This window comes from Carassius gibelio, chromosome B17 (assembly GCF_023724105.1).
Source record: "Carassius gibelio isolate Cgi1373 ecotype wild population from Czech Republic chromosome B17, carGib1.2-hapl.c, whole genome shotgun sequence".
Taxonomy (NCBI): domain Eukaryota; kingdom Metazoa; phylum Chordata; class Actinopteri; order Cypriniformes; family Cyprinidae; genus Carassius; species Carassius gibelio.
Window position 1 is genome coordinate 12598718 of NC_068412.1, and position 21695 is coordinate 12620412.

The 21695-nt window shown below is 38.0% G+C and overlaps 1 protein-coding gene across 1 annotated transcript in view; it reads right to left on the reverse strand.

The window, feature by feature from the left end:
* LOC127976039 (alpha-(1,6)-fucosyltransferase) overlaps positions 1-21695 on the reverse strand; it is an 84161-nt gene that overhangs the window by 11652 nt on the left and 50814 nt on the right. The window contains exons 4-6 of the mRNA XM_052580142.1: positions 7637-7755; positions 5745-5907; positions 4365-4479 (exon numbers count right to left, since the gene is read on the reverse strand). Of these exons, the coding sequence (XP_052436102.1) occupies positions 4365-4479; positions 5745-5907; positions 7637-7755 (397 nt within the window). The remainder of the gene's footprint in view (positions 1-4364; positions 4480-5744; positions 5908-7636; positions 7756-21695) is intronic.

Below are 21695 nucleotides of genomic sequence, written 5' to 3' on the forward strand. Positions count from 1 at the left end.
AGCCGCGGCCGACTCCGCAGCAAAGACTCTTGTACAGTCGGTCTCATCTCATAAGGAGATGCCAATTATCATAGCTGCTAAAGCCTTTTCTGATTATTTGTCCCGTCTTGTCCAAATTTTAGAAATCCCCGTCAGTCCTGTCTTGTCCCCTGACCCTGTCCCCAGAAGTCCCAAGTGTCCAGCCGTTGTCTCCCCGTGTCCAGCCGTTGTCTCCCCGTGTCCTGTTGATGTGGCCCCGTGTCCTGTTGATGTGGCCCCGTGTCCTGTTGATGTGGTCATGTGTCCCGTTGATGTGGCCCCGTGTCCCGTTAATGTCCCCCCGTGTCCAGTAGATGTTGTCCCCCCGTGTCCAGTAGATGTCGTCTCCCCGCGTCCCGTAAGTGTTGCCCCGCGTCCCGTAAGTGTTGCCCCGCGTCCCTTGTCTGCTCCTGTCATGTCCCCTGTCAATTGTCCCGAGACCCCTCCCCGCCCCTCACCACCCAGACCTGCCCGTACCCCCCGTCGTCAGCCTTCGTCCTGTCCTCCTAAGATTCCTACCCCTCCCACCCGCCCTGGTCTGTCCCCCATGAACTTTGTGGTCCCGCCCCCTCCCCTTCCCTGTTTATTTTTTTTGATTTGTCACCCCAACCCTGCCGTTGTGTATTCATGTTTGCCCTTGTTGTTGTTCGTCATGTCTTGTTGGTTTGTGTCTGTGTCCCAGTCTGTCATGTCAGTCGTGTCCCGTGTTTGATTTTCCCTTGAGGAGCGTCTGGAAGCCGCTCCTTAAGGGAGGGGTTCTGTCATGATTCTGCCCTCGTGTCCTTGATTTTTCCTAGTCTTGAGGCAGGATCATGACAGACCCGTGTTTTGTGTACAAGCGCATGGCCTTGTCTTTGGGCCATGTGCTTGTGTTGTCTCGTTCCCTTGCCCCGCCCCCCTTGTTAACCTAGTCGTGTCTTGATTGTCCCATCTGTGCCACCTGTCGTGTCTTGATTGTTCCCCCTATTTAGATCTCCTAGTGTGCTCTGTCTTGCGTCGGTTCATTGTGATTTGTGTGTTCCTCACCTGTGATTGAGATATTGTATCCTGTATAACCGTGAGTGTTATTTGTAGTTAGTGTTCTCCTGTTTTGAGTCTTTGTTTATCTTGATTAATCAGTCCTGTTTAGTTATTGTTGTATCTGCCCTAGTCCTGTTTTCCCCCTCGTGGGTTTTGTTTTCCCCTTTTTTGTTAAATAAATCCTGTTTCGTTACTTCCTGTCTGCACCTGAGTTCCTCCCTTACCAAAACCCTGACACCAATGGTTTTGAATGAATCAGTGTTTTTAAGCAAATCTTTTAAGTGAACAGAACATATCCACATGCTAACACACATATTGTTCACTGAAGTATCTTTGTTTTAAAGAATTAGTCATGAGCAAATCACATTTGGAGCCTTAAAGAAGCACCTTTTTATTACATTAAATTAAACACTTCTTCAAGAGCCTCTAATTAGAATTTTAACACACAGTTATTAACAACAAACAATGCTTGTTTTAGTCTTCTGTGCAATTCTGTGTTTTTAATTAACTGGTTTAGTAAATTATTCAGTGACTCATTCATAACAGAACAAGTCTTATGGTCTGATATATGGCACACAGAGGGAATGGGCTCACAAATATGAAAGAATCTCTTTAGTCAATATGACTAAGGTTGTGCCGATAAACGATAGTATCGTGTATCGACGATAGTCAGAGATATCGACATAAGCAGATTTCTCTGTCGATAGTCAAGACGATATTATGCTCATTCTCCTATCAATGTATTAAATAATAATAGTAATAATAATAACTATTTTTTTTTTTTTTTATTAGGCAGCCTATTATAATTCGGCTATCAAACTGCCCAGCTATTTCAGCACTGCATTCCACACAGACACAAACACACACACACACACACACACACACGCAAAAGCTAAACAGAGATTCGCAGCAGCAGCAGAGATGGCGAGTCAGGAGCAATCCGATGAAAAGTTGGCATTTTCAAGGTGGAGATATAAGCACTACTTCAAATTCATTGTGGTCAAATGCAAGAACGTGCATGTAATGAGTAGCCTACATGTAATGTGTGACACACGCATGTATACGTGGCCAAAAACAATTTTCTTACAAAGATAATACTTGAAGTGCACGATAAAACTCTTGCTGTCTGTTGACATGCAATAAATATCGAACGTTATGTACTTGTGAAAACTGCTAAAAAAACAAACAAATTCTTTGACATACAGCAACTTTTTTTTTTTTTTTTTACAGTAACACAAATAGTTACTTTCCCTGGTAACGAGTTACTTTTATTATAGAGTAATTCAGTTACTAACTCAGTTACTTTTTGGAACAAGTAGTGAGTAACTATAACTAATTACTTTTTTAAAGTAACGTTCCCAACAGTGGTTAGAATGCATCTCATTCTTGTTTCTGTGGCGGTGCATCGGTCTCGTCATACAGTGCGGTCCGTAGCGCTGTATGACTGATGTAGCAGTTCAATTCAACTTTACTCCAAATATATCAACTTACCTGTTTTGAATACTTTATATTTAACGTGGTCATTTATGTCCAATATTAGTGTTAAACTGCATGACTTTCAATTAAATCTACTATTAATTTTCACCATTGACAGAACATTTAGACTGATAACTTCCGTGCGCAGATGCAGCAAATTTGTCACAGGACGCGCAATATGACAGTTGCATCCGACTATATGAACTAGCTATTTTAAATACATTGTATTTAACGTTAGTTTATCAGTATGTTTGAAAGTATATTTTTATTATTATTGGTGATTCCACAGGCTCTCTCTCTCATGCACCAGCGTGGTTTAAAACACCAAATAGTTATGATTTGACAAGAACAAAGAGTCTCTCTCTTGCTCCACCCATGCACGATAATATCATGTATTGTCGATCTCACGGGCTGACGATATGACGATCTGAAAAATGGCCATAACGCCCAACACTAAATATGAGCCAAAGGATATGAGTTATGGGGTGTCATCTAGACCAGTGGTTCCCAAAGTAGGGGTCGCGACCCCACGGTGGGTCGCGGGACCCCGGCGCAGGGGTCGCGAGATGATTTCGATATAGGCTTTATATATTTTTGTTTCATTTAATTTAACTCTTTCGCATCGCACGTACGATCACACCGGTGTGATCAGTCTAGGCTAGTCCCTGGAGTGTACGACCACACCGGTCAGTGCATGACGTGAAATTCAAATGTGCTCTCGCGAGTTGGCTGGCGCTGAGCCAGAGACAAGTGCGCTCAGAGCTGTCATCACAACTTTTCAGTGTTTTCAACCACATAAAGTTTATTTTAGGTTTCAGACATATAAGTACTAGAAAAAACAATACATTTAGAGTTTGTAAAATACACACTGATGTCAAAGGAAGAGGCAATAATAATCTTTTTCATTATAATTAGACACATTTTATTCATATCAGATACACATTGTGTAAGTAACTTTAAAGTTTACTCCATTATTCTCCCAGTTCACCAGCCACTTACTTTTATGTATTTCGGGAGAAGTGGATGAATTCACGTGTTGTAAATCCAACAGATCTGATTCTCTGAACTGCGTCTGCGGCACAAACTAAGATGGCGGCGCCCATCGCGCATACAGCTCAACTAACGCGATCGTTATAAAGGTGTTTAAACAACAAAACACTTCCACTTGCATATATTTGACAATCGGAATATCAGCTATTTCATGCCATATCTAACAAATTTGTTAATATTTTGAATAAAAAAAGGAAAAATGACAAAAGCAGATCATTCATTCAGCTCTGTTGTTGCTGTGGTATGTCACGTGACAAGCAATGACGCGTCACCATGGAAAGCATAAAGTGACACATCTAGCGGATTAGCGTGTGTGTGTGTGTGTGTGTGTGTGTGTGTGCGTGCGTGCGTGCGTGTGTGCGTGCGTGCGTGCGTGTGTGTCCGCGCGGGAGCACGCGTGTGAGCAGCTCAGACTTACTCGACTGGTTCCTGATGGCAGAATAATGAACGAGTTCAACCCAACATAGCTGCACAGTTACTTTCCGAGAGAGAACAGGTGGATATCGAGCAGCTCATACAGAATTGTAACACTGATTTTGCACGCAGAACAATAAAATATAACTTCGTGTGCTTTGAGACTGGGCATAAAATCGATTTGCTGTACATTTCACGCGACGAGAGGTGTTTTTTTTTTTTTTTTTTTGGGGGGGGGTCGCGGGGCAGCAGCGCATTTATCATGGGGTCGCGGGCTAAAAAGTTTGGGAACCCCTGATCTAGACTAAAGTCTTAAAAAATAAAATATTCCTAAAGAAAGAAAATGAAAAGGAAAAAACAAAAAACCAAAAGCGTGCATACTATACCTGTAGGTACATGATTCTGTTCTGTACTAGGTCAGACAGTTCTTTAGCTTCTTTCTCTCTCCAATCTCCAGCACCGTCCGCCTGGCTCAGATGATACAGGTCTGTCATGATGGACCTAAAGATTACATAAAGACCACTGTAAAACACAGCTCAAAACTCCGAACAACTGCATCAAACCATTTCTGCTAATTAAACCAATTGATTATTGGCTAATTACAGAGCATTTTGTAAAGAAATAATATTAAATTAGTTTTACAGTCACAAACTAAAGTCAGCCTGGCCTACGAACTCTTAATCATCCACACTACAATTAAAAGCACTCTAGTAATTTTTTCATTTTTTAGCTTCTGTTCAGCATTACATGGATGTCTTTTTCTGAAGCGCGAGCAAACGTGCTGATCTAAACATACACACCCATAAAACCCCAGTAATGGTATTCCTACCCCATGAGATTACATGCTGTTTAGAAAGAGATTAGAGATGGAGAGAATTTTTCCTCTTTAATAAAATATAGCACATGATTAGGACAAGTGAAATTGAGCTTACACAAAAAAGGAAGTAAAGTCAGCATATATGTGTATCATGGGTATGTATTCCTCTACGCTGGGATTCAAAAGTATTAAACAGTTATTCATCTCTTCTATTGTACAACAAAATGTTTTGAGGCCTTGGATATTTAAAATGTGGAGAAGAGGCCCCTGAAGTGAATTTCAGTTTTTGCTATAATGTAGATTTGATGACAGCTGTATAGGGACCAAGCTAATCATTTCAAATGTATCCAGGCAAAGTGTTTATATTATGATATTTCACTGTTGCATTTATGTTGACTTAATTTCATAATTAACAGAAATAATGGTTCAGACTGGTAAGTTATTTTAATTCATTCATTGAGTGGAAGTATTTATCATAACTTGACAGGATACTGTGTTTTTATGTTTAGACACAAAAAAATTACCTTAAAAAGTCTCTAAAGATCAATTCCACAGAGCAAATAAATAAGTTGATTTCTCATACTGGTGAGGAGGTATATTTATTTGGAATCACATTTACACTACCGTTCAAAAGTTTGTTAAGATATTTTCTTACTAAATTAATACTTTTTATTAAGAAATTAAGAAATTGATACTTTCTTCAGCAAGGACAGTAAAAACTGACAGTAAATACCTTTATAATGTTACAAATCTGTAGTTCAAATAAATGCTGTGTTTTGAACTGTCTAGTCAACAATTTTTTTCAGCATTTTTTGTTGACTCGACACTTAAAAAAACAGCATTTATTTGAAATACAAATTTGTAACATTATAAAGGTATTTACTGTCAGTTTTTTATACTGTCAATGTCATTCTAAGTATATATACAGTACTGGATGTGTGTGTGTAACCTCTGCTGGTGTCCAAGGTCCTGCAGGAGTGTGTCCACATGTTTTTGTAGTGCTCCAGTGTCCACCAGTGCTAGTTTCTTCAACTCACTGCGAACAAAATACCACAATTCCTTCACGCCATTCTCCACCTTCCTCCTTAGCTCCTCCTGGTCCTTTCCTGGACCTGCACACACACACACACACACACACACACAAACATTAATATTATTTAAATGCTAATGGTTACTACTGACATGAAAGACCAATATAAATCAGCCAGGTCCACTAAATGGCCTACAGTATATCTCTACTCTTTGTGATTATTGCCATCAGCCGATATCCATTTTTACCTGTCGTGAGACAGATAATGCAAAACCAAAGTATACCTAGTATGTTTCCATATTTTTGAGTGAATTTTGAACTTCAGAGTTTTCACACAGATATTAAGCAGCTCAACTACTTTCAACCTTGATAATAAGAAATGCTTCTTGAGCAACAAATCGGCAAATTAGAATGATTTCTGATCAAAAAATCATGGGACACAGAACACTAAAGTAATGGCTGCTGAAAATTCAACTATGCATCACAGAAATAAGTTACATTTTAAAATATGCTAAACTAGAGAACGGTTTAAGTTGTAATAATATATGTCAAAATATTACTGTTTTCTGTATTTTTGATACAATGAATGCAGCACACACTTCTTTCAAAGAAACATCACAACATTTGAAATGATGATGTGTACGTCATTTCATTTAAACAATTCTGAATATGTAATTTGCTCATTAATATAAAATCAAATAGAATAACTCTGCATTATATACCATGCTGTCTAGATACCTGGATTAACATCACCCATTAATAAACCCATATCACCACAATTGAAGAAGGTGCAACAACTAGCATTTGGGGAATTATATTCATGGATGGAGGATGATACACTGGGTATTACCCATATCACTAAATGACATACTGATGTGCTGTTGTCGTAGACTGTCAGACCTGTATATGTGAGTGAATGCACAAAGATGTGTGTGGGACTAAAAAGCTGTGATATTCAATAAGGGTATCAGTGGCTGTAAGACAATCCGGCACACAGCTGTGATCCTCTGTGTATAGTGTTCCACTTGTTCTCCCTCTCAAAAGATCATTCAGTGCAATACTATAAGGACTGCTGACCCAGAAACCAGCCACAGAGAATGTGTGTGTGAGTGTGTGTGTGTGTATTATGTGAACCAGCAGATGATCCAGGGATACTGGTTAACTTATGATGCTATTAAGCTTTGAGCCTGTCACACACACACACACACACACACACACACACACACACACACACACATGTGTGTATGTGCGTGCGTGAAAAGAAGGCAAAGGTTGGCTAAAGGACAATTTACACAGACTCCCTGTAGTGATACGACCGTCCTTGACTGTGAACTCTCATACACACATACACACACACGCACACTTTTCATCCATATTAAAAGGTTCCTATTAATTTGACGCGTTTCATCTTTCCTTCACTCAGCATTAACAGCAAGCCATTACAGCACATCTGAAAAAGAGCTGTCAGCCCTCACACACTCACATGCGTTTGTGTGTGTGTGTGTGTGTGTGTGTGTGCATTTGCTTAACTATACTTTAGGATGAGCAGAAGTTAACTAAGTCTGGTGTTTAGAGACACATTTAAGGTACAAAAACTAAAATTATCATTTCTAGTTGTACTTTTAGAGTTAGACTTTGGTTAGGATTAGTTAATTAGTTTTATTTATTAAGAAATTAATTTAAATTAAATTAAAATGTGTTGAAATGTATGAAATTTTGGCAGGTAATTGTGAAAATGTTAAATTTGATGTTAGCTTTACATAAAAACGATATTGTATAGTTAATTTAGATAACTGTATATATTTACACACCATCAGCAGGGAGGCTACGGTAAGAGTTGATTTTCTCCTTAGCTTTGATCAGTTGTTCTTCAAGGTTGCGTAATTTACCCATGGCTCCGGGACCACCATCGGCCTGTCCTTCAGGTAACCTGGAAGACAGAGAGAGAGAGACATGTTAGCATGACCACTGTCTGGGGAATCGACATGTTCTTACACTGCGTTACCGCTTCGGAACATTCAAGCTCCTGTGAGAGTGAAACGTGTTGTCTACTGGGTCAAGGTGAATTGTGGTTGGCTAATTTCCCAGGGGTCTTTGCTCCTTGCTTCCAGTGCCAATTTAATGCAATGATAAGTTGCGGCAGCCACTGCGGGCAATTCATTTGGTGGCAGGGGCTATTCATCACACACAGCACACAAACAGTTGACCGAAGCCTGCCCAGCGTGGGCTCCTTACGTCCACCACACACATTCTCATCTTATAAACTTCATTACTGAGGAACATCCCAAGACCTGAACCTCCATCATTCCCTGACACTCCTTCAGAGAAATCTAGTTAATTTATGAGATGACTTCCTTTGGTAGACAACAGGTCCTGCATATTCTCTCTCACACACACACACAATATTAGTTTAGCTATCAACATACTAATTCTATTGCTTTTATATAAAGCTAATTATAATTTCAATACAGCAGGGTTCTCAGACACATCTCCTGAAGTGTTATGCTTCATTAGGCGCCAGATGAACAGGTACAACAAATACAAGAATGAATGAGTTGAATTGAAGAAACAATGAATTTTAACTATATGAAGATATTGCTACACTTTTACATGTATTAGTGAATAGGATTATTGTGTGACTCATCTCTTCTCTTCTACTGCATTGCTTGTTTATTGGACTAATGATGCCTTGAATTGCATTCCTAGGGAACTGTAATATTCTCCTAGAAGCTCAGGCAGGTAGTGGTCACACTAAGAGACCACAAACCTCACAAACAGCGACATGACTCTAAAAATGAGTTCAAATACACATAATATTTAGAAATGTTTAAGAACTAAATTTTACAGAAATCTTAAGATCTATTTTTCATTACTCTAGTCCTATTTTTTCTTTTAACATTTACGTTTACATTTAATCATTTAGCAGACGCTTTTATCCAAAGCAACTTACAAATGAGAACAATAGAAGCTGTCAGGTCAACAAGAGAACAACAACAGTATACAAGTGCCATGACAAGTCTCAGTTAGTCTAGTATTGAACGCCTAGCCAGGTTTTTTTTTAATGAAAAGACAAGAAAAGGAAAAGTGCTAGTATTAGTTGGTTAAGTGCTGTCAAAAAAGATGAGTCTTTAGATGTTTCTTGAGTAAAGACTGTACGAATTGAGATTGGGAGGTCATTTCACCAGCTGGACACAGTCCAGGAAAAGGTCAGTGAGAGTAATTTTGAACTTCTTTGGGATGGCACCACAAGGCGTCGTTCACTTGCAGAGTGCAAACTTCTGGAGGGCAAATATGATTTAACCAGTGAGTTTAGGTAAGTTGGTGTCGTGCCAGTGGTCGTCTTGTAGGCAAGCATCAGTACCTTGAATTTGATGCGAGCGGCTACTGGTAGCCAGTGTAACCCGATGAGGAGGGGAGTAACGTGAGCTTTTTTTGGCTCATTGAAGACAACCCTTGCTGCTGCATTCTGGATCAATTGCAGAGGCTTGATAGTACATGCAGGAAGTCCCGCCAGGAGAGCATTACAATAGTCCAGTCTGGAGAGAACAAGAGCTTGGACAAGAAGTTGGGTGGCTTGCTCTGACAGGAAGGGTCTAATCTTCCTAATGTTGTATAAGGCAAATCTGCAGGACCAGGTCGTTGTAGCAATATGGTCTGTGAAGCTTAACAGATGATCCATCATAACTCCTAGGTTTTTGGCTGTCCTCGAAGGAGTAATGGTTAATGAACCCAGCTGTATAGAGAAGTTGTGATGAAGCAATGGGTAAGCTGGAATCACCAGGAGTTCTGTCTTCGTAAGGTTAAGCTGAAGTGATGGTCAATCATCCAGCTGGAAAAATCACTTTTTTTAATTTTTTATGGCCTTTAATTTTGAAAAGTGAAATTAAAATGTTTTGTATAAATACAAGGACACCGTGGCTATTATATTTAAGTTGCAAAACGTCGGGCAAAGCAAAAAATAGTTTGGAGTGGCAGTGAAAAAAAAAAAAAAAAGGTGCAAGTTGCATGGTGGTTGTGCATTCAGTGTAGACAGATCACTTTATTATAATAGAGGCAAAGTGGTTTTGTTGCATTGACGTTGCATGCATACAATGAAGAGGCTTTTTTTGTTTTAGGCAAAAATAAATAAATATAGATAAAATAAACCTTTTTGTGTCTTAGGCCTGTAATAAGCCATGTAAAACAAAACAAACCTTTTGTGTTTTAGGCCAATAATAAGCCATGTAAAATAAAATAAAATAAAATAAACATTTTGTGTTTAAGTTGGATAATAAGCCATGCAAAAAATAAATAAATATAAATAACTCTACAATAAAATGGCATTAGCATTTATACAATAATAAAAATAAGAAATAATTGAACATGTTTTTATATTTTTATGTTTTATATTTTAGGGGTCTCCAAATAACTCCTATGAGAGACACAAACAAACAAACACACACACACACACACACACACACACACGAGGGGACGAGCATCAGAGAGCTCAGTTCTCCCCTTTTTCTCATGCACAGCTCTGTGTCCTTGCAGTGGGTTTGTAGTGGAAATCTGAGCCGTATTCGAAATGTGTTTGACGTGAATGGAAAGCATTGTGGAAAAACTGCCTCATCTAAAAGAGAGAGAGAGACAGCGATAGAGAAACAGAGAGGGAGGAAAAATGAGGATAGGGCAGCAGAAGTCTTATCTGAGAAGAGAGGGATGGAAATGTATTTGTGGGAAGGCGTGCGTAGGGTTTTGAAATGGTAAACAACACATGCCCATTTCACCTGGATGCAAATGGTCATGTGGATATGAAAGACAGAAAGGGAAAAAGAAGGGTGGGCGAAACTGAAAATGAGGAGGGATGCTGGAATTGGAGGAAAATTGCGATGTCAAACATTTATGTCATTCTTGGCTGGTCAAGGACGAAATGAGAAGAGAGTGAGAAAAGAAAAAGAGAGAAGGGGTTTGTGTGTGAGTGTGTGTGTGTGTGTTTGTGAGAGAGAGAGAGAGAGAGAGAGAGAGGGAGAATCTTTGTGAGAAAGATGAAGGCCTTGAAGTGTCATATTTATGCGGTTTGTTAGGCAACATACTGAGTTAAAGACAACTTTGTTAAATGAATCCAAATTGATTTCTCATTAAGGCCAGAAAGAAACACACTCTACTCAAGTACACAAATGCAGACATTACTATATTATTAAGACTGTTTCAAAGAATATATTTTAGTTTAAAGGTGTTGTATGCACTTTTTTGACTCTACCAAAGCATAAACATACCAAAATATTTTTGCAGATATTTAAGAAACATGCTAAGTTAACTTGTTTATCTGCAAAACAATTCTACAGTCAGTTATTCTACTTTGAAAATGTAGAATATTCATTGTCAAGTGCGCTCGTTTCTTTATTTGTGTTGTCAATCTGGCAACCTGCATGTGCGTCAAGTCTGAGGAGAAAAAGAAACCCTCTCCAATATTTTGAATTTGGACTACGATACCCAGTTTAACCACTTGGTGTCAATCCTACATACAGCACTTCTAAATTTATTTTGTTTATTTCACTGGTATTTTTATTACATATACTCTTAAAGCAAGCACTCCTCAAAAAATTAAATAAAAACATTTTACAAATTATTTGATACAGTATGTGGATTGCTATATTTTCTGGGTGCATTCCATTTAAAAGTTTTTATACCCTGCCTTCTCACACTAACTTCCCTCCATCTTGAGAACGCACTTCCACAATGACTGCAGGGATTCCCTCGAGAGGAAATGTTTAGGGAAGTTCACAGAATGTACTGTATGTCTAAAGCGAATCGCATTGCAGTAGAATTTGTATAGCTACAAGTATTTATGTTCATGTATACTACCGTTTAAAAGTTTGGGGTCAGTAAGATTTTAAATGTTTTTGGCACAAGTCTCACCAAGGCTGCATTTAGTAGATCAAAACAAAATACAGTACAAAGAGTAATAGTTTGACATATAACCTTTTTTCTGTTTTAATATTTTAAAATGCAATTTATTCCTGTGACGACAAAGCTTAATTTTTCAGCATCCATTACTTTAGTCTCACATGATCTCACTTAATCATACAGTTTACTGATTTCTTGTTTAATAAACATTTCTTAATATAATTATTGTTGGAAACAGTTGTGCTGCTTAATATTTTTTGTAGAAACTGTGATAATTGTTTTCCAGGGTTATCTGATATATAGAAAGTTCAAAAGAACCTTAATATTTTTTAGTCTTTTTGACCAACGAAATCATTAATTTTGCTGAATAAACATATTAATTTCTCTGTTTCTTACTGCGTAAAACCTCGACCCTCTGTCTAAAATGACATTTTTGTTGAGTAATCAATACCCTGTCTGATTTTTACTATCCAATCAAATCTCACACTGAATTATTTGCCACTAAATATGCAGTTTCCCCTAAAGATGGAAAGATTGCAGATGGAATTTCTTGTTGTCATTTAGACTGCCACAGCAAACACAGTCCTGACACACAGTTTAAAAACTCAAAACTCCCAAACTGTCCACAAACTGTGAGAAACAGTAAATGGCCTTCTCATGAAGCCAGTAACAACTTTTCAATCGAACTCCCTTCTCTGTCTTTCCCTTTTAGTCCTTCTCACACATCACCTGTCCTCAGAAACCTGAGCTTCATTATGTGGCATTACATAACCAGCAATCATCAGCTAATGAGGCCACATCACTCACAGCAGGGGCAGAGAGAAACATTTAGCAACACACCAGGGTTTGAGAACGGCTGTCAGAGAAGTGTGATGGAAATCCCACGAGGCCTCATGTTTTCTGCAGACGCTCAACCCTTGCGAGATGTTTTACTGTGGCAACCCACTTTGTACCGAAGTACCAAAATAGGACACACACACTTACACAAACACAGACAAGATGAAAATAAGTGTGAAAACGGAAAGTGGAAGATGCAGAAAACTGTCACACTTGGGCGAAAGTACCAACAGCTTGCTGTGGGCTACGGTTTTGACCTTCTATGAGAAAATCTCAGAGTGACGAGAGTTGCTGGTGAGCTAGCAAACACTCAGACAGACAGTCAACCTCTTCAGTCATTATTGACGAATTGGATAATGTTTTGTGTAACACTTGGGTGTGTAGGTGTGTGTGCGACACTAATATAGATGTACTGAACAAGAACTGGATGATGCCACTAAATGACTGCTGTTACACTATGACTGAATGACTGTCAAGTGTTTTGATTAATGTGATGTAGTGGCATAATGTGTAATGTGATGTAGTGGCGAAAGCTCAGGATTTGTATCTGGATGGTTGCTGGTTTAAACCCTGTATGGAGTGAGCTGAGAGCCATCGTCATTGTGCCACTGAGTAAAGCACTTAACCCTAGGTGACTCCGGAGGGATTGTCCCTGTAATAAGTTCATGGTGGTGTTCCACGGCACCATTGTGTTGAAGCTGCTGAAATCCATTTGTGTGGTTCTTCTTGTGTGGTGAAAGATAAATAAATATAGATAGAAAAACATTGAAAACTTTGATTGCTTGGCCTACTCTCAAATATCACTGTGAACATTACTGAAGGCTGAATTGTGCTAATGTACAGATATTTGCCTCAATCTGTAGTCTCGATGAGTCAGTTAGTTGCTGGAAGTCTAAGCCAGTCTGTAGATTCTGGGCAGCTGAAGTTGACATATTACACAGAAAATCGAGTAGTGTATGATGAGCACAGACTTTTCCTAAACGAAACCATAAAAAAAGGATTTTTTGTCTGCTTCAAAATATGATTTCATCCATTAGGAGGATACAAAACATGTTTGACATCTACTAGCAAAGTGTGTTGTGTTTGGAACAAATTGCAAGTGTGATAGTGTGTGATCCTCAGTTATAATGTATGGTGCCCCAAAAAACATGATATATTTGAATTCACCACACAATTCCCTGTCACATGCCCTTTGACTCATGCTTAAAAATATTGTTCAACCAAAAAATTAAATTCTGTAATGATTTACTCAATCTTATGTCATTCTAAACCTGTATGACTGTATTTATTCTGTGCAAAATGAATGTTTTTTATTTGTCTATACAATGACAGTCAGTGGGATCAAAAAATTACCTTGGAGACCCTATTGGTTTACATTGTATGGACACAGCACACACACACACACACACCCACACACACACACACACACACACACACACACACACACACACACACACACACACACACACATACTGCAACAAATAACTTATTTTGTGTTTTACATTAACAATTAAGCAATATGAAATCAATTGTTTTTTAATCAAATGTTCATTAGCCCTTACATAAACTGAACTGAGAACAAAAACTAAGAAAACTGTGCTATGTCATACTTATCCACAGATAACAATCCTTATCATTTTAACTATATGACATTTTGATATTATATTGTAATGACTAGGGCTGGGTACCGAACTTCGATGCCTTAATGGTACTGAACGAAAAACTTTGATACTATGAGTATTGAAAAATTATTTATCTTTCGGTGCCAAATTTCGGTTCCAAAAGCCAAGTGGCTGTTTTTTTTTTTGCCAAGTGGCTGTGTCTGTGTGTGCTTGTAGCATATGTGCATGTAAGGACATACATTTTCGGTGATTTGCTGTCCACCACACGTAACGTGCGGGGGAAGATTTCTGAAAATACTTGCAGTCACACAACACAAGTGTAGTTGTTTCTTCTAAAAACGTTTCCGTTTTACAATGCCAAAGAGGTCAAAAGTGTGGCTACACTTTATAAAAGTCAGCAAAGTGCAACATATGCGATAAGAGTATTACAACCAAAGCCGGCAATACCACCAATTTAATGAAACATTTGTTTGGATGAGTGTTTTGCCCTCCCTCCCTGTTTAGTTTGGTCTACTCCATTGCGTATCTTGAAACACGCCCCCTTTCACGTCGTCTAAAAAACAGAAAGAGAGAGACAGATTTATCCGGAACAGCGAATTTCTCTAAGCAGTAGGCCACTGTATACGTTCACTTAAAACATAACTGACTGTGTTTATGATAATTCTTGCTGAGACAATTATTTTGATATAATTGTGTGTGTATGTGTTCATTCAGAAGTTACGATATGCGAAAGATGAATTCATTCTATGTACGCGCATTGTTTGAAATACTGCTCGCAGCGCGTGCTTTGAATGAGTGAGCGCAAGCTCCGAACGTGCGCAAATTGTGTAAAATGCTTGAATCAGCAATATTTAGAAACAAGTGCAAACGATCAGCTACGATCCGTTTCACCCCTTCAAGCGTGTGAACAACGCGAATTAAGTTAGGAATTTTAGAATAGAATAGCCCATCGGACTGGAAAAAACAATAGCCCCGGGACGTTGGGCTAACGATTTTGCAAGCCCTGCACCTCAGATCTATCCAGTTTGTGAAACACTGGTTTCAACACTGGTTTCGTTAAACAAAATAAATAATTATTTGAAAAGATTGACTCAAAAGAATCATCAGTTAAGATTATCCAAAGATTATCTATTATTGAACATCTCGTATGAATTAAGATTTCAAGTTCATCTGTAAAGCACATAAAGTGATTGTTTGAGTTTATAAACTTCTATTTCATGCATGATTCGTATGGATCTGCTAACTGAATGCAAAGTGTGAGTTCTAGAAGAATGTTTGTGTCTTGATGAGCATGTATCCCTCACTAGGAGTCGCTAAATGAACAGCTGCTGTTCTTTTTTTTTTCAATGGAGGATCAGTTGCCCTATTGGTTAAAATCCCCAAACTGTTTACTTAAATATTAAATTAATAAATGACATCAAAACAGGGGCGTTTGCGTTATGATGTGGTGGGCTGCTGTGGGCCAGAAAGTCCAGGGCAACATTTTGGTCCCAGTCCGCCCCTGAATGGCACACCCCTATCCAAAAAGCACAACCAGTTGTATTAATAATGTTATCCTGAGTGTGAAGTGTTACCAGAATTTGTTTTGATTAAGGTGAAAAATAAAAGTTTTGTGTTTAATGTATTTGTGTTGATGTTGAAATGGATTTTAAAACATATGGTATCGAAAAAAGTATCGTTAGGAACCGGTATTCGAAACTGAGGTATCGAAATTGGCACCGGATCGAAAGATTTTGAACAATACCCAGCCCTAGTAATGACAGTTAAATTAACAATATATTAACAATGATAGCTGAATTCATAGTTGATAAATGTGTTTAACATGATTTATTCTAGTTAAAATATGGATACCAGGCAAGAACTTAAATAACTTATATTTTCATAAGGGCAAGTTCAAAGTGAAATAAGTGCTTTAAAGGCTGGACCTTCATGAATTATGGAGGAAGCTGTCAGTTTTCCTTGTGTAAAATCTCCTCTGTTCTACGGATCTTTGATTGCAGGAGAAAAAAAAAAAAACACTGCCTTTGTTTGACTTTAGAAATCTCAACAGGTGACTGCACATCAATAATTAAAGGCCTGATGAAAGGAAAACAATATCTGTTATGGAGTCCCAACTCACTGCAGAAAATTTTAACCCTATATAAATTAGGTGTTAATTAGTGTTAATTAATTAAAATTGTTGTTACTATACTGTAAGTAAATTTGAAGTCAATGCCATACTGTTCAATCTGCATTTCAATGGAATAAAATAGGCAATGTTTTCGGTAATTGTACTTATTTGTACAATACAATAACAATGTCACCATAGTTTAGGTACAATGTTCTGCTAAATCCCTAGTCTATGGGTGTGTGTGTGTGTGTGTGTGTGTGTTTGTAATGCCAATGGCTGCCTGTGTTTGTGTTTGCAAATGATGTGGTTCTTAAAAGTGCACATCTGAGACCTGAATTTGTAACTGGCATTTGTTACACAAATGTGAGTAGGACCTGGAATAAGTGTGTTTTTACCTTTACAAATGACTACTGGTGGTGTGGAATAGTTTGTTTTGGACATTTCTCAATTTGAGTTGTGTGTGGGAAACTTATATCAGAGCTAATTACAGTTTGATGTTTTTTATTAATGCTGCACCAAAGATAGAGGTCAAATAAAAGACCAAGTCTAAACCCGAGTAATTAGTCTCATTTGGAAGTGACTAATTGACTGTCACTGAATCCAGAGTTCACAGTCTCAGTGGTGATGTATTGCGAGGTAGGGATCTTGTGCTGTTACTGGCTCCTAGATTACATTTGCATGGCCTCTAAGCAGGATTTATTGGCTGGACAGCCAAGTATTGAAATCAAATCAAAATTTGACTTTTCTAGACAACAATGAGAATAAATGGAGAGCAAAGTGAACAAAGATCCCCAAAATTCTGCAAACAAAAGTTAGAGATATGATTCATATGAACTCCTAAATATCAATAATATATCTGTGATATGCCATCAATATTCCTTTTATACCTATACACATCAGACAAGCTTCTATTTTTATTTCTCCCAAGGAATTTTATGAGAAACATCTGAGACCTGAATTTGTATCTGGCAATTCCATTAAATCTCCTGAGGGATGAAAGAGCAATAAACCTTTAACTCTGGGCACCATAAAAACACAGACGCAAGCTCTAAAAGTATAGATTTGCTGCTGATAAAGAATCAAAATTTGATGCTATTGACCCTTAAATGCATACCTCAGTTCTTTAGTGACCAGCGTCGTCATTCACTATCCTCTCCCTCCTTATTTTTTATAGTTCGACATAAATTTTCTTAGTATCCCTTTAGTATTTTCTTAGTATTTAATTTTTTTGTTGTTGTTGTAAAAAGTGTGTAGGCACCAAGGTGTGCAATAGTCTAAGTATATTTGCTCTGCCCAATAATATTTACATTTCTGATGACTGAATATAAGACTGACAGACTGCAACTGCAACAGTTTGTTTTAAAAATCCGTGGTGAACTATCCCTCTAACTATTATAATCCATTAACTACATAGTAACTATTCATTTTGGGTGAACTATCCCTTTGAATGTAAATTCAGACAAACACAGATGGTCTTGCACATGCTGGCACATGTCTTGGCTAGAAAAGTTTGTGTCATCATAAAAATATAAATATATGCTCTTATCATGAAAAACATCAGCTTTATCAGCCAAAGTCCATCTCCACCCATATTCTTTCTTGCTTTTTTACTTTCCCCTGCACATAAATGCGCACAAACAGAGGAAGGAGATGAACCACTCCTGTAAAATCAATCAGAGAAATAACTCCAACATAACTCGGCAACTTGAAAAATAGGAACACAAGGAACAGAACTGAGAACACCAATGGATCATCCATAATGAACAAGACATGACAAAGAAAGAGTGACACACAAGAGCTATACACCTTGATGCTTAGCACAAATTACAGGAGAAAAAAAAATCCATTAAACTGTAAACAATCACCTAAACTTTAGCTCATGAATGCAAATGGTACAATGTGGTGACGTTATTCCACTCACCCTTCAGAGCAACCTTATAATTTTAAACCATTTTTTTGGCCAAATCGATTACTGATTACACTGTAGGAATACATGTCTAAGTTTTTGATAGTGGTATAAGCTGTTTATGTACTTGTTATTTATATCTTCAATATGCATCTGCATAAGCTAGACCAACATGAAAAATAGTGTGATTTAAAAAAAAAAAGCTACATTTATCATACCATTATTGCCAGATATTTTTGCAGACAGAAATAATGTTATCAAAACAACTATTTGGCGATTTTCCCATTCAAGTGTATAGTATTTGCATGACTGCGTGGTGGCCTTACCAAAATGGTCTCTAAATAAACCAGCTTGCCTTAAGGTATGGTCACATTAAGGTCAGTTGTGTTTTGTAAATAGTGTACTGATTTATGAAGCACAGCTCACACAGATTTCTGTGGCTCAACTCAGCTAACTTAAATGTCCAAATTGAACAAAATCCTATTTCAGGCATATTTGGACACAGGGTTAGTACAGTCTATGTGGATGAAGGAATGTCATCATCGCAGTCTGGTGGCCAGCTTTTAATCTGTACAGATTAGGGATGTCAAATTTCGATTATTTCCATGATCGATCGTCGTTTAAATTAACGATCAATTAATCGATTAATCGTTAACCATAATACTGCAAAATGCGTCTATTGCAGGCACGCAGTCAGCGGTATGACAGGATGTGCAAAAGCCACACACACACACAAAACGCTTTCTCACTTGAATTAAAGAGGTTTTAGTCTGAATAAAATGCTAGTAGCAGGATTATAAAATGAATAGATGCGATTATGATCATTTGATAAAATGAAGAGAGCGTGCCATACTTTTGAGGTCATTTTACTTTGTTGACAGTTTCCAATCCCGCACGGAGAACGCTGAATGCGCCTCTTTAAATGGTTTTGTGGTGCTCGTTGTTGTATTTTAAAGCACAATTGCAATGTTTTCAACTGACATTATTGTATAAAATTATCCGAAATGTGGAGCGCGTGTGACTGCGCTGCACATTAAGTGAACTACATCGGCGCTGCTGCACCAAAACACAGTTGCTCACATTATTTTGATCCTGCTGGATTCTGTCCTAGAAAATGTCAGATTTTTAAAAATACGGCATACAGCGCATTAGATCGTGACAGTGCATGCGTGCAGACGAGGATGAGCGAGCGCGGCTTTGGCTAGATTTATTTGGAGGTTATTGCTCGTGTCTCATTCGGCACAAATCGAAATGTTTCCATATTCGCAATGTATCTGAATGTTAAACTATTATTTATAATGTAAACTAGGCTTGTACTTAACACGCATTCGCATATAGACGGAAAAGATGATCCTCTTCATATGAGCAAAAACGTCCTTGGCATAACAGCAGAGTGGACCGGTATACTACGGTCTATTTAAACTGACCAGTGTAACCTTTTAATGTTTAGTTGACTATTTTATTTTGATAATGAACAGACTGCGATGTAAGTTTGAATCGCTAGAATATACGTGTGCAGCAGGCTCCGGGGCGATCGAAACAGCTGAGACATTAAAATATATATATATATATTTTCCGCAAAAGTGTATACTTTCATTTGTGCACACTCACAATAAAAACAGAAGATTTGTGCTCTTGTAAAATAAAGCAAACAAACAGAATGCGTTGTCATCCTTTTTTTTTTTTTTTTGTGAACTTATGGAGCGCCCACACTTCTGTTTTAAATCCGTTAATCTTAATTAGCCTATTTAAGTCGGATATATTTCGCATAGCCTATTTAAAAAAAAAAAAAAAAAAACATGAAAACAAATTGTTATTTTTATGTTGGGCCTATTACTTAGTAGGCTATAAATTTTCCTTAAAGCATCCCATTTTGTCCCAGGGCTTAGAACCTGTGCCCTAGTCAGGTCCATGCAGAAACTTGTGAACGATGCTCGGCGTCACCGTTTAGTGACAGCAGTGAATGCTCCAGGAATGTGTCGGTCACAGCGCCTATTAATCGCTGTTTTGAATCCAGCAATTATTTATTTAGAAATGATAAGATCTGTGGTATAAAAGCTTTGTTTATTAGAGGAATAATAGGTTAACTGGAAAATGTTAGATCGCGACCATGCTTTTGGACCCCATAGTCTTCATTTACGCGGCTTTGTTCTGGTTTGCCGGTTGGTCACGAATTTCCACAAATTCAGTATATTTAGGCATTGTTTCTTTTCCTAAATCTTCATAGTCTAACCCTCTAATTTCCCAGGTTTATTTTATTATCTTTCGCTTTTAATAACTGTTTTCGCATCTCTTACTGTGGTAAACATGGGAAGGGAAATTAAAGATTTCATGAATTAAGAATTCGTTCGATTTATTAATTTGTTCCCTTATTTCACTTAAATCATGGGTTATTTAGGGAACACAATTAATGAAACATGGACAATTGCCACATTAATAATTCGTAGGAATGAATTAACAAGTTGTAGGAATGAATAGACTACCTGTCCTGTCACTGTGTCCCGCAGCCCTGCAAAGCGCACGATATAAAACAGTTATCTGATGAAATGATTAGTAACTACATTTCTATTGCATTTAATGTTGAAGAACTTTTATGTTGTTTCTATTTTAGTGTACTTTAAAGTTTAAATCACATTAAAAGCTTAATTTGTACATTGTGAATGAATGATGATGCTTTTATATATCGTCACCGTCACTCACAGCCGCTCGCACGTGTTGAGTGCGCATGAGCCGCACGCAGCCCAACATTGAATCGGTTAACCGACCATCCATAGCCTTAATCGATTGCATCTCTTATCGACAATTAATCGATCATCGATTAATCGTTGACATCCCTAGTACAGATACAACTCATCAGTAAAGCTGTCCCAGCACTGCTGTGTGTAAGTGAGTGTGTATGAGAGATGTAAGTGTCTGTTAGTGCTTGAGTCATACACCTTCTCTTCCATCAGGCTTCTCCTTCTGGATCAATCACAGCACCATCTTTGGCCTGCCTCGTCACTCATACACATATCTGCCGAACAAGCCTCTATGTGTGCGTTATACGCTTTTTTATTTACACAGGAGTCAATAAAAGCACGACGAAGCATCAGTGGGCTCTAATGGGGAATTGCGGTGTGTGTGTGCATGTATCAGTGCCTGATAATTCCCACAGGAAGTGCTTAATGAAAGACTGACAGCGCTGATACTGTACTGTGTCTGAGCGATAGGAGGAGAACAAATCGTTTCAATTCATTAGGACTGCACATGTTCATATATTTCAAATAACACTCTCTCCATCCTTTTCTACTTTGAGCAGCAAGCACACACACATACACACCCTTAAGAGTCAAGTATCACTATGCAAACAATTTATCAGAATTCAAAATCAGGAGTTCACTACACCAGAGCTACTGTAAACACATCATCTCTAATAAAAGAGAAGCTTTAAATAAGAGTTTTGGGCGGTTACTAGGAATGTGAATCTTGACAAATCCATTCACGATTTACTGGTTTTGGAATACCATTGA